Source organism: Dromiciops gliroides, chromosome 2 (assembly GCF_019393635.1).
Source record: "Dromiciops gliroides isolate mDroGli1 chromosome 2, mDroGli1.pri, whole genome shotgun sequence".
NCBI lineage: Eukaryota > Metazoa > Chordata > Mammalia > Microbiotheria > Microbiotheriidae > Dromiciops > Dromiciops gliroides.
In genome coordinates this window covers 391268429-391281708 of record NC_057862.1, presented here as the reverse complement: position 1 = coordinate 391281708, position 13280 = coordinate 391268429, and the positions used below count along the sequence as shown (strand labels likewise).

At 45.2% G+C, this 13280-nt stretch overlaps 1 protein-coding gene across 3 annotated transcripts in view; it reads left to right on the top strand.

The window, feature by feature from the left end:
• PTPA (protein phosphatase 2 phosphatase activator) overlaps window positions 1–10393 on the top strand; it is a 35649-nt gene extending 25256 nt beyond the window's left edge. For all 3 annotated transcript variants that reach the window (XM_043981988.1, XM_043981987.1, XM_043981986.1), the window contains 2 exons: window positions 4417–4524; window positions 8361–10393. In XM_043981988.1, coding sequence (XP_043837923.1) covers window positions 4417–4524; window positions 8361–8438 — 186 coding nt within the window. In that variant the 3' untranslated portion in view covers window positions 8439–10393. The remainder of the gene's footprint in view (window positions 1–4416; window positions 4525–8360) is intronic.
• Window positions 10394–13280: the final 2887 nt, after the last annotated feature.

The following is a 13280-nucleotide window of genomic DNA, read 5'->3' as shown; positions in this document are numbered from 1 at the left end:
TTTCTTCCTTTCATTTTTTTGGTGAGTAAGAACAAGTGGGGCAGCTAGGTGGTGAAATGGATAGAGTACTGGGGCTGGAATCAGGAAGTTCAAATCTAACATCAGACACGTTTTAGCTGTGTGGCCCTGGGCAAATCACTTAACCCTGTTTGCCTCAGTTTCCTTATCTGTAAAATGAGCTGGAGAAGGAAATAGCAAACTACTCCCATATCTTTGCCAAGAAAACCTTAAATGGGGTCGTAAAGAGTTGGATCTGACTGAAAAATGACTGAATAATAACAAAAACTTAAGCTGTTTAGTAGCTGTTTTACTTCTCCCTGTTAACTCTAGCCTCCTGGGTCTAGGCAAAACTGGAGTAGTCTGAAACTCAAAGCATGCAGGAGATTACAGTTCATATTTCTGATAAATAGCTTTTACTGAAATTTGAGTTGCCAAGTTCCTGCAACAAAAGGAAACCCATTAACAGCCACTAGGTGGCACTGAAGGCATATTGAACACTTAGGATTTGGTGAAATTGAAAAGGGTGGGAGTTGATGTATAAAAGGTGGGGAGAGGGTTAAAAGTTTTTCCTTTCTTCATACCTTTTTCCCTAGCTCTCTTTCTCTACTTTTTTTTGGCCTAAGTCTCCTTATTTCCTGCTCTAAAACAATATTAGTAGTTGAATATTAGGAGATATACTAGGCAAGGGCCTGATCATGGTAAGGATTAATTTTAATTTACACATTTGCACAGAAATCTATGAATGTGACTAGTGGTGTTGTATGCCTGTTGTTCTCCTCCAGCACTCTAATTTGTGCATCCTCTCTCTTTCTGCCTCCTCCTTATAGCACTACCAGCCCCACTTCCCCCATCAGCCCTGCACTACTGTGTAAATGTTGAGTGATCAAATCTTATACACTGCAATAAAAAGAAATGCATATAATACCTAAGGAGGAAGAGCAATTCATTGTGGAGGCCAAGGGGCTTCAATAACACACCTGGAGATGGAGGTCTTAGGCAAGAGCTTGAGGCATTTGGATAAGTCCAATATTTTGAGTTTATTATATAGTTTTTGGATTAAAAAAGAAACAAATCCTTAAAGAATTAGTTAGAAATGGACTTCAGAACCATGAGAGAGAGAGAGAGAGAGAGAGAGAGAGAGAGAGAGAGAGAGAGAGAGAACCAACCATATACCCTGGAGGCTCTTAGGGGAAATCTCAGTTCTTTGGTGATCCTGTGTATCCTAGATATTGGAGACTGTGTTCTAGGAAGCCTGTTGCCCTGGGAAATGTAGTTCTGGTGCCTTTAAGAGCCCAGGGCAGGCAGGAAAAGAATTTCAGTTTCAATCTGGCTTCTAAATTTGGAGTTTTGGGAAGGGAGGGATCAGATTTCAGCTGAAGGGAAGGAGCTGACAGGAAGGTACTGCACAGAGCCTTCCTCCCTCTTCTCTCCCTTCCCCTCCCCCCCCAAGCATCCCCCCCCCCCCCCAGTTACTGACAGAGGAACCATTTACAAAAGGCCGATTCTCTTGGGAGCAGAGAGGCAGGAACGCAGCGTCTGTGAGTAATTTCCTGCTCAATATGGCTGCTCTGACTCACTCAATTCCCCTGGGGTCACTGCGGGACTGCAGCTTGCTTGCTTGCTCTAGTGAGCTCTCTCTTTTCTCCCTTTGTGGCTAGAATGAGCTAATTTTTTCTTCTCACCCCTATTCCTTCTCTTCTCTTCCCCTCTGCTTTCCTAAACAATTATAACTCTCCTTGCAGTGACCCAGCAATGGCCAACCCCTCAGAAATGGGCCAGTTCCCACCATACTGGGTCTTTGGTAGTATTCTTGTTCTCTTTTCTATTTCCTTTTCAGCCTTTGTGGGGAGGGGATTCTGACTCAATGAGAGCATGACCAAATCCTATCCCAGCAGACCAAAGAGGCCTTCTTGGGAATATTTCACCGGAATGTAGTGTCCTAGGTTGTGAATAAGGCACCACAGAATTAGCTAGAGAGCTTTAATTTCTAACCTTAGCAATATACTTGTACTGGGTTGGTTCCCAGAAACCCATGGAATAAGGAATTTGACTTGCTGCAGCAGTGTAAAGCATTAGGGTTCCAAAGCATTTCCCTATCCAACTAGTTTCAACAAGCATTTAAACTATTAACCTCTTTCTTAGGAATACTTGCTTGTACTCAGCACTGTGGGGGTAACTAGGTGGCCCTGTGGATAAAGGGCTGGACCTGGAGTCTGGAAGGCCCAAGTTCAAATCTGACCTTTTATGCTAGGTGTGTGACTCTGGGCGAACCACTTAACTGCTGTAAGATAATATTTGTAAAGCACTTTCAAAACCTTGAAGCAATGTACCAGTGTTAGGTGTCCTCTTCCTCTTCCTCCTCCTCCTCTTCTTCCTTCTCCTTCTCACAATTGTTTAACCTGGTTGCTCCTCCCCCTCCTTTCCCCTGGTCAAGTTGAGATGACACAAACACTTGTAAATCAACTAGAAATCAAACAAGGCACTATATGATTGCCAAAATGAATACTATAGATAGTAAATGCTGTGGGACACAAAAGAAAGGAGTAGGAAAACTCCATGGAGCTTATGGGATGTAAGCTGGACCTTGAAGGATGAGTAAAATTTGGATTGATAGAAAAGAGTGGAGAGGATGTTGTAGTTGGGGGAGAGCAGCACAGACAAAGCTGTGGGTGGGAGCATGGTGTGTTTAGGAGCCTTCGTCTTGGCATTGCCTCCTCTGCTTCCCTTGGAGTTGAGGAGCTGAATAGTCAGGAAATGGGGCGCTGCTTCCTAGTGAGTGCAATGATTAGTTGTCATGGTCACTGAACTTGTATGTCCAGCATCTTTGGGGTCCTAATGTTTTGTGCCTATCCCATTGGGTGTGAAAGGTTACGCTGGTGAAAAGAGCTGCTTTTCTTAATTGAAATATTAAGTGCTCCATAAGTCATTGTAATTGGAGAGATGATGGTGCTTCAGGGTATTATGATTGGCTAGTACCTTAAGCAATTGTAAGACTAAGAGGGATAGGACTGAATGAATAATGTCTGAGTTCTAATCCTATTTCTGCCTTGGTGTCCATAAAACCCACCTTCTCTAGTAAAATGCAAAATTTTTCTATCCTAGTCCGAATAAACAGAGATAGTCCCCTCACTGCAAGGCCTGGGGTAGGAGGAGGGTCAGGGTCATGTGAATGAGAAGAAGAGAGAATCGTTGTGAAGTGCTTGGTTTATTTGCCATATGTAAAAAGGAACTCAGCCCCAACAGGTAGTAGGTTTGGTGCTATTCTTTCATTCCCAGGAACAGGCTTAATGATAATGCACTAGCCTAAGGCTGTTGCTATAATATAGGACCTGACATGCTCCTCATTTGTCAAGCTGAGCCCTGCTCTGGGTCCTGTTCTTCTGGCATATGTGCTGGGTACAGGGAGCCCCGATATCACCAACCTTTCCGTAAGATGTGGGTGTCTAGATGTGTGAGAGGGTAGAGCTTACTAACTGTTTAGTTAATAAGTAAAAATGTGTTTGCCTCATGATGGTAGAAAGATCTACTCAGGGAAATAGAAGCCTCTTGGCCTCCGTGCTGTGGTTTCTGATGTCATGGGAACTTCACTCAGCAGAGCAGACTACCGAATTTTTTTTTCTCTCCCTGAGGGTCTGAACCACTCTCCAAGGAGAAGGGGCCAAGGATCAGAGTGGTCCTTGTGATTGTGCCTGCTGTTTACTGCTGCCAGGGTTCTTTCCACCTCTCTGATTGTGACTGGCAGAGAATATTTGGGCTGGTTGTTTAAAAAGGTCTTCTCAACTCCACTGTATCCCAAAGACCTTTCTGCCACATGGAGTGCAGTGGAATACCTGTTTTAATTTCTTCACCCACAGCAACCATCCAAAGACAGACCATCTCTGTGCCTTCCCTTCCACTCCCCTCCCTCCCAACTCCCCTTTCCTATTCCTACACTAGGCTTTGTGGCAGGTACAAGCTGAGAGCTTCTATCAGAAGGAGGCTACCCTTTGTATTGCTGTGTGTGTTTGGTGGGGGGAACTTAGGGGGAGTTGTTTATCTGAGTGAGAATGAGTCATAGCATTGGAAAGCTCAGCAGTGTTGCACTAGGGGAATGGATGGAAGCTGTACCAACTGCTAGAATGGGAATTTTATCTTCTAGTGTCTGCTGTTTTGGTGGCGGTGGGGGAGACCATTTCTATCAGACAGGTATATGGGGCAGAAAGGTGATTGTCAGGGGAGGCAAAGAATTCTTGTGTAAAGACAGAAAAGGGATAAGCATGTATAAGCATAGAATCAGGACCAGGGTCACCCTGAATGTTTGTTTGAAATTAGTGTGACTCTGAGTCACTGTGGCTATGGATAAACTTCCCTGCTGGCTTGGTATACCCCCTCCTTCCCATCCCCCAGCTCCCTGAACTCTTCCATTGTCCCTTCCAGATGAAGACCGGCCCCTTTGCTGAGCACTCCAACCAGCTGTGGAACATCAGTGCTGTACCTTCCTGGTCCAAGGTGAACCAGGGCCTGATCCGCATGTATAAAGCTGAGGTGAGTTTTGGTGGGAGATCTAGTCAGCTGCCTCCTATCCCCTCTGCCTACTCTTCCTATTCTGGATATAATTCAGTCCCTGGAAAGAATTGTCTCTTCCTCTTTTATGGGTTAAATTAGAAATATAATAGGCAGAACTCTAACCTGGGAGTGAGAAGACGTGGTTTCTTAAGGTCTTCTCTCTCAGTAACTTTAACCAATTTATTTAACCTCTTCTGCTTAAATCCTTCCCCACATTCCCCTTTATTTCATTAGAGTTCATCAGATTTAGAGGGCAATTATCCAGTCCCACTCCCAGGTGCTAGTGGATAGGTTGCCTTCCACAGGGCGGTTTCCTCTGCTCTTAGCTAATGAGAATTTAGAAGTCTAGCCCTTCTCACTTCTTCAAATCAGTCCTGAAACTATTTGCCTGCCCGAAGAGGTTAGAACCAGTGGGATTGCTATTCGTGACTAGGGGAAGTGGGATCAGGCCTCAGGCTTCCTGCCCAGAGAATTAAAGAATAAAGAACATGGATTCTTGAGGGCCCTTTTTCATGTCTCAGACTGGTCCTGGGGATTGGCTTTATTGTATCCTTTTGCTGTCTAAATGGAGATGGTCTGTTTTTCTTGACTCTTAGACCCTTTGTTCTGTTTCTGGAAAGAAATGGTCTTCCTGCTTTTCCATCTTTTTAGAGGGTATAAAGTTGTAAAGGTTGTGAGTGGAATGATGTGATTTGCAACACCCAAAATTCTATGAATATGTTAGGCATTGTTACTTAATCCAAACACCTGAAAGGGTTAATGGAGCTGGAGCTGACCAGGCCTAGCCCTCTCTCCCTTCCTTTCACCCCTCCCCCCTCCCCTTCCTCTGAACTTCACATCCTGTGTTTAGGTTCCAACCCACATACCTCTCTAATCTAAGAGGCGTCATTCGCAGGAGCTGTGCTGGCTCCTTCCGGCTGCAGCCTAGCTCTCTCTCCTCTCCCTTGTCAGGAGAATAATAGGGTCATCTTTCCCTATCCCAACCTGATCTCTTAGGGTTTGTGTAGGGGGGAGGTAGTTGGCTCTTATGTCCTCGTCACCTACTTCCCATATTTCCCCCATCCCTTCCCTTACCCTGTCACTGCATCGTTCTGCCTACATAACATGTACCAGAGGCTACTCCGTACTTTGCAACACTTGGTCTTTTTAGTCCTGTCCTTCTTGCAGACTTGGTAGGTTCTCAATAGCAAAGACAAGGCAAGACTGGCAGGGTTGGGTTTGTGTAATATGAGGCTTGTCAGCAGCATAGTTGCTTTTGGAAGGACTTTCATCTTCTAGGTTCTCCAGAGTTGTCTGTTTGGGTCCTTTTTTGGCCCTTACTTTTTCAATTGCCAGAATCTAAGAAAGGCCTCTCATTCTAGCTTCCTAGCTTGTGCCTAAGGCATGGAAGGATGTGGTAGGAGGAGGGAGTTCCCTGGACAGCAGTGGAACTGTTCTTACTCAGGCCCAGGGTGTTGGCCTCTAGGGGGACAATTAGCAAAGCTTGGTCTTGCTGAGTTACTGTGCTGACCAGAGGCTCCCATTTGCTCCATTCCCAAAGGATTAAATGTTCCTGTCCCCCAAAGCCCCTTTTTTGTGACTAGTTCAGACTCCCCACTTAGACTGTTGCTCTAAGTGCCCTGCAGGCTTTGGGAATGGGAGAATGAAAATCACAGGATGTGTTCCTGAATTCTCTGGACTTGATATGCCAGTGCTTGGTCCACAAAGAAAGTAGGATTTGGGATGAAGGCTGTGTGGGTGGAAGAGAGAGATCATCTATCCCCTCACTAAGGATCCTTGTCTTGGCTGATTCTCTTGAAGCAAACTGACCTTTAACCCTTGTTAGAATTCCAGGGCCCTGGTGGGGTGGGGGTTGGGGGAGAGGCTTTCTAAACTCCCACTACTTTCTTGATGACTTAAGTGCAATGGTAGCTGCCTTTGCTTCTGTCCGCTGTCATGTTCTTCACTGGGGATGACCTTCCCCTTCCCCGCCCAACTGTTTGCTCTCTCCTGTCTCTGTTTACCCCCTGGAGTCTAGCTGTGATTGAAGCTGTCCTATACTGTCATGTGGGGCTTTTCCTCTCCTTCAGCTTCAATATTCTGACATTTTATGAAGATGCTCAAGCTGGTTTTCCCATTTCTAGTGAGACTTGGCCTAGCCCTTCTTCCTGGCCCCATGAGGATGTTGGCCTGTGAGACCTCAATTCCATGTGACTCAACCCCATGAAACTCCCCCCTTTCTTTTGTAGTTGGCTGTTGAGGTGAGAAGATAAAGCTTTGTTGTAAGTCTAATTTCATGACTGTGACTTACTTTTGCCCCCTGAGACTTGGAGATCAGGGCCATAGTTTGGTTCTTGCACTATTCTCTTCAGCAGTGGCAATCCATCTCTCAGTCTTACCCAGGAGTCATACTCCCAATGTGTTAATGTGGCAGGAGACATGAGAAGAGGCTTTGTGTCAGTGTTGTAGAGACCCTCATGCCTGAAGTCACTCACCATTCAGAGCAAGTGAATGGTTAGCAGTTTGAATTACTTTGTCTTTCTTTGGAACCCAGACTGGAGCTAGAAGACTTAAGGATAGGACTTAATGGTAGGTTTAGATCCATATTCACTTCAACAAGCACTAAGATGGAAGACACTGGGAATACAAAGACAGGAATGAAAAACAGTTCCTGTCCTCAAGGAGATTACAGTCTACTTTGTGAAACTAGATGCACGCAAGTAAGTAAATGCAGGATAGTACTTTCTCCCTCCTCAAATTAACACTAGATAGACCAGGAAAAGCTTCACAGAGAAAGTGGTACCTGAGCTAGGCCTTGAAGAAAGCTTAGGTATCTTAGTAGCAGAGGCCAGGAGACAGTACTCTAGGCCTCTGTGTGTGTGTGTGTCTGTGTTATTTTCTGAGGGAGTTGGTACATTGGAAGATACATTTTGAGTCTCTGTTCTTGAATGCTCATAGGTAGATAGAGCATTGCCCTTTGATTGAAAGCTTTGGACCATAAGAACCTACCTCTCTGTAGCTGTATGCCTTTTCCATTGGTAAATCTCCCTTTTATATCACCAGAGCCTTCAGGCTAAAGGTCTGGGTTAGGTTTGGCTTACACAGTGTTTACAGCTCCCTTGCTTAGCCTCTCTTTTTCTTGTACAGTGTGTTAGGATACTGGGAGTTATTGTTGGGGATGGGAGGATTTCAGCTGGTTCTTATTGTCTTGCTTTGGAGTGCCAAGACGCCTTCACTCCAGTGAGCTCAGAATTGTGGAGCTGGGTCCTTGGCTGTTGCCCTGTGCACTGGTGTGAAAATGATTTCTGGCCTCATCCCTAGGGGACCCAGGATAGGACTCATCCAAGTGATTCTGGGAGCTGCTCTCTTGGCTTCTTAGCCTTAAACTTTTATCCTCTGTCCTATCTCCAGTGCTATTTCTTGATTCTTGGCTTCCCTTTTTATCCCTACGGTCTTTCCCCTTCCTGGAGGGATTCTCTGGGTGGGATTGGGTTTCTCCCAGAAGGATGTTCTCTTTTGGTAGCAATTTAAGATGGAAGATAGGTAGTTTATTAGGTAGAAGAGAAAGGTCATCAGGAAAGATGGGATCAGTGTAGAAACACCTGGTATTTCCTCTGTGTAGGCCCAGAGGTGGAGAATCTTTTCCTCTAAACTTCTTCAGAGTGGCTATCTCTGATGCTCCACTGTAGGCTGTCATGCTCAGCCTCATGTATACTTAGGCCTGATTTAGAAGTGTGACTCTTGGTCCAATAGGTAAACTAATGGTTGTGTAGAGGCCCTTCTAGCTGCTAATAGTAACTTACTTTTTCTCACTCTCTTTTTTGTGTTCCCTCCAGTGCCTGGAGAAGTTTCCTGTGATCCAGCACTTTAAGTTTGGTAGCCTGCTGCCGATCCAACCTGTCACATCATCATAGAAGAGAGGCGGGGGATCAACCACCGCTACCCTGGAGGTCACCAGCTCCCTCACCCTGCTCCCTTCACTTTTCCAATACCACCTCCCTGCTGATCTCTCTGGTCCTTGAGGCAATTCTCCAGGATATGTGAACACCCACAGTACAAGTGCTGAAGGACCCAGAATGGGAAGAATGACCAAAGCGTGGCCAGTCTCCTGCCCTTACCCTAGAGGCGATATGAGGGTATCCTCCTGGGGAAGCAGGGTCCTTATGGCTACCTGACCCCCACCCCACCTCTGTTCTCACCCCACCCGAATTCCTAGTCCCACTTCACATGCTCAATCTGCTCTGTACCATCATATTTGTGGGGGATTGATACGTTTTACTGTTTCCATTAACTTTCTTCCTATTTCCTGTTGCCTTTCTGAGTGTTGAGTAGCAGTTGCTCCTAGTGGGGGTAGGAAAACATAGACCAGTCCCCACCTCAGGGTACTCAAAGGGCTGGAGAATAAAGGAGATCAGGAGGAAAGAGCAGCCCTGGCTCTTTTCCTGGCTATTTTTTGTGAGTTTCCTCCCTCCTTCCCAAGCTCTTCTTTTACAAACCTGGTGTTGATTTCAGGGGCACAGTTTCCATACTTGATCTCCTGAGGCCTGAGAAGGGGGCTTTGCGCCAGGGACCAGTGACAATACAAGGCTAGAGGCAATGTCAATGTATCCTGGCTGTGATGAGGCAAAGAACAATTACGACCACACATGTTCTAGCTCTTTTTCTCTGTGGTGCTCAGGTCTGCAGTCCTCCCTGGGTATAGCCATATTGCTTCACTTTTTTGCTGCTGCTGTGAGAATCTAAGATAATCCAGTCTTATTCTCAGCACTGGTGGTTATCCTCTGGGTGGGTACTAGGCTTTTGGGAGGTGAGGGCAAAGGCCTCTAGATGGTTGTATCGGTCCTGTTGTATGAAAGCTTTCCCTCAGTGCATGGTAAGTGAGAGACACTGGTGGGATTTGGGGCTGATCTAGGGGAGATCTTGGCTCCTGGATGCCTGTAGTTAGAGCCGGCTTTAAGGTTAGACAAATACCATCCTACACTTGTAGCACTGTGCTGGCTATAGGTAGCCCACTATAGGGCCATTGAAAAGGAGGAACTTGTTATCAACTCCCTTTTTCCTCTGGAAAGCAAGTGCATGCCAGTGGGATTCTCCCAGGTTCAAGGGCATAAGACAGAGGGGGTAACAACACCTTCCTTTGGGAAAGCTGGCCTTACACTGTTAGAGCCATTTTAGGGCTGAGGTAAGTGAGTGACTTGCTTCGGGGCCAAGTTACAGCACTCTAGCTCTTGAACATTTGGGTTCAAGAACACAGGTGGTGAACTGGGGTAGGATTGATGCTGTCAGCACTTAAGTTCCAAGTTTTCTTCAATTCAATGAGCTGTTACCAGGAGCTGGGTTTTGTAGGTTTTCCCTATAGAAGCCCCCTTTTTCATTAAGTGTTTCTTCTCTACTCTTGATATCAGGGTTGTTTTTTCTTTAAAAAAAAAAAGTTGTATTTCACTGCCCAGGCCCATCCCCTCAGCTTCTTTCACACCCCCCCACACCCCCACCCAGGTCTGGGTACCACTCCTTTTGGGATAGGGGAACACCCCGACAAGCACAGTGGTGTTGGATTTTGTCTCTGGTCTGTGGTCCCATTGCCATCGCTGTGGATGTGAGCTGGAATGTCATCCAGGGCCATTGACCCAGAGTGGTCTCAGGGTTTGAGCTAGGGGAGAAGACACGAGTTATATAAATTTTCCAAAGGGAGGCCAGATGTCTTCTACCAGGGCCCCTCATGGAGACTTAGGCAGACTTTTACCTTCCTGGCCTCTTATGCAAAGGCCTGCCCGCCTATGTGCCAACACCACTCCATTTTGAGGCTGCTTCACCCTAACCCCTTGCTCTTTCATTGCTGTTCTGATTAAAAATCTGTTTTGCACCTGGAGCTGATGTGGATGTCTGTCTTGTGTACCATATACCATATGCCTGCTCTCTTTTCCCTTGAATAGATGTAGGATCCATCTCCCTTTTCTTCATTTTCACCTCATGGTTGCCTGGACTTTAAGGTAGGTGGGCTTGGATTAGGATGTTATTATCCTGAGCCTGCTATTGGAAATGGACCACTCTAAAGTGCTTAATTCTTCTTGTTAGGCCTTTGGCAGGGCTGGAGTGGAGCTTTGAGTCTGCATTGAATAGTTCAGAGTGCCCGGCTGGACCTACTGAGTGCAGCTGGTCTCTTAGAAAAGGCCATACTCCTATTATGCTACCCCCATTAGTTCTGACCCCTCAAGCCAAACTGCAGAGACTTGATAAAAATGTTTTCCTTGATAGTTGCTACACTTAGATTGTACAACCTTCTTTCCTCAAACCTTCCCTGTTCCTGTGAGTTTAGGCCCACTTAGGTTTCATCCCTTGACTTTCTAGGCTTTGCAAGTTGAACAGAGAGAACTTGACCATTCATCCCCACTGGAATAGAGAGGGAGTGACCCAGGCTGCTAGAAACAGCTTGAGCCTCGTGAAAGTTAGTTAATAAGGAGATGAAAGTTCTAATTCTGGAAGCCAACCAAGTTTATTCTAAGAGTATTAGGAAGTTAGGTGGTCCACACAACCACTAGTAGATGTGATTGAGTTGTTATCAGCACAACAGTTGGTTCCAGTATTAAAATAATGAATAAGGTTTTAGAGGGAACTCCTGAGTACATGCCCGGTTTACGTATCTCCCTGGCGCATAGTTTCAGGACTGAGTGCCACCCATTGAAGACTTGGAAATATTTATGAAATCTGTGCTGGAGTTGGGGGCAGGGGAAGGATAGTAGGTGGTATTGCTGAGATTAGCATGAAAAACTGAGCTGCTCACAACTGTCCCAAGTTTGGCATTTCCTGAGTCCTCCCCCAAGAGTCATTGCTTGGGGAAAAAAAAAGTGAGTGACTAGAGAATGGTGGTGCTGTTAATAGAATTTCAAGTTAGGAAGGCTATTTTGAGGAGTGTAGATGGAGAATTTGGTTTTAGACATAGATTCATAAATTCAGAGATGGATGGGATCTTAGAGGTTGATTGTAAGGTACCAGTGGGACATTTAGGTAAAGATGTCCAGCAGTTAGTTGAAGATAGGACCTAAGGAGAAAGCATTTCTGTTTTCCTTTTAAGTCTGCTTTGTGTTTGAGGAATTTCTCAAGTGGCTCTTTAAGCTCAAAGTCCCCAGTCACATCCCAAGTTTCAATACTTGTTAACAATATTCCAACTCTACCCATTAGGATCAGGGGATACAGGAAAACCTGCTAGCCTTTAGGGTCTCCTAACCATTGGCTTATTGAGTTCTGTGGACTTTTAATTTCCTTCATTCTCATTCATGAGGCCTACACTTGGGCTCCTGCATCTTAGTGGTATTGAGGGACCACAGGAGATACTTCAGCCATTTTGGGGACTGTTTCATTGCTGAAGAGACAAGCTACTGAGAAAGAGAAGACTGAGTTGGCCCAACTTGCTCCTTTGAAGTCATGTGTTTATAAAAAAGGGTTCCATTGATTGGTAGAGTATTCTTTTCAGTCATTTCAATATCCTTATTTTCCTTAGAACCAAAGGGATTAGATTGTGCTATTACTTGGGAACTTTGGCTTGAACGTTCATAGTCTACCGAGGACTTGATGCAGGACTCTGAAAGTCATGGATCTATCTCATAGACTCATAGGTTTAGAGCTGAAAAGGACCTCGGGTCATTTAATACAACTCCTTAATTTTTTAGATCAGGAAACTGAGGTCTAAAGAGGCTTAAACCGCCTTCTTCATTTGGAGGCTTCTTTCATTTTGTTTGTTTTAAACAAAGAATGTTGGGGACAGATTTTATTAAAGATAATTCATTCATGCAGCACTAGTGGAAAGACCTATTGGCTAGCATTCGGATATCTTGGTTCCATGCATAATTCCCTATGAATCCATATTGTTCCTTAAATTATTTCCCTTTTGGGGGTCCAGTTTTCCCCTCCATGCAAACCTCTTGTTTTTGGTGTTGAACAACTGAGTGAATCAAAGTGGGTGTGGAGGGAACTGTGAGGTAGGAGACAAATATATAAAATGGAATGGCATGGATGGAGGTATTTCTTTTTTCTTTCTTTTTTTTTTTTTGCGGGGCAATGGGGGTTAAGTGACTTTCCCAGGGTCACACAGCTAGTAAGTGTCAAGTGTCTGAGGCGGATTTGAACTCAGGTACTCCTGAATTCAGGGCCAGTGCTTTATCCACTACTCCACCTAGCTGCCCCTGAGGTATTTCTAAATTTTAACTTTTCCCTGATAACCATTTTTGGAAAATGTGGGAGAGGAAGAAGGGCATTGTGGCATATTAAGGGCAATGCACGAGGAGGGTTGGGATGGGATTTTGTCCTTGAATCCCCAGTGCTTAGCATAGTGCCTGATGTTTAATAGGAGACAAGTATTTGTTGATTAATTCCCCTTAAAATAACCCTAACCCTGCCCTTCAGGAACTTATTTAGACAGTCAAGACCAATAATACCTGTGAAGATACATGGCTATGTTATGATTGAGTCTAGTGAATGTATGTAGATGTAGAGAGGATCAATATAATTGTTTCTGCCTTCTGGAAAAAACTGAACCTGGGACTGACTGGGAGGCCAGAGGAAATCCTAAGGTGATGCGCAAGAGAGGGTGATTTTGAGATGGAGAGCCTGGGGGTGGGGAAGGCAAACAGAGAGAGAGAGAGAGAGAGACAGAGAGAGACAGAGAGACAGAGAGAGGGAGAGAGAGTATTTGTGTGTGTGAGACTCAGAGACAGAGTGCCCATACTTCTTTTCCTGCCTGAATGTGCTGACATCATGAT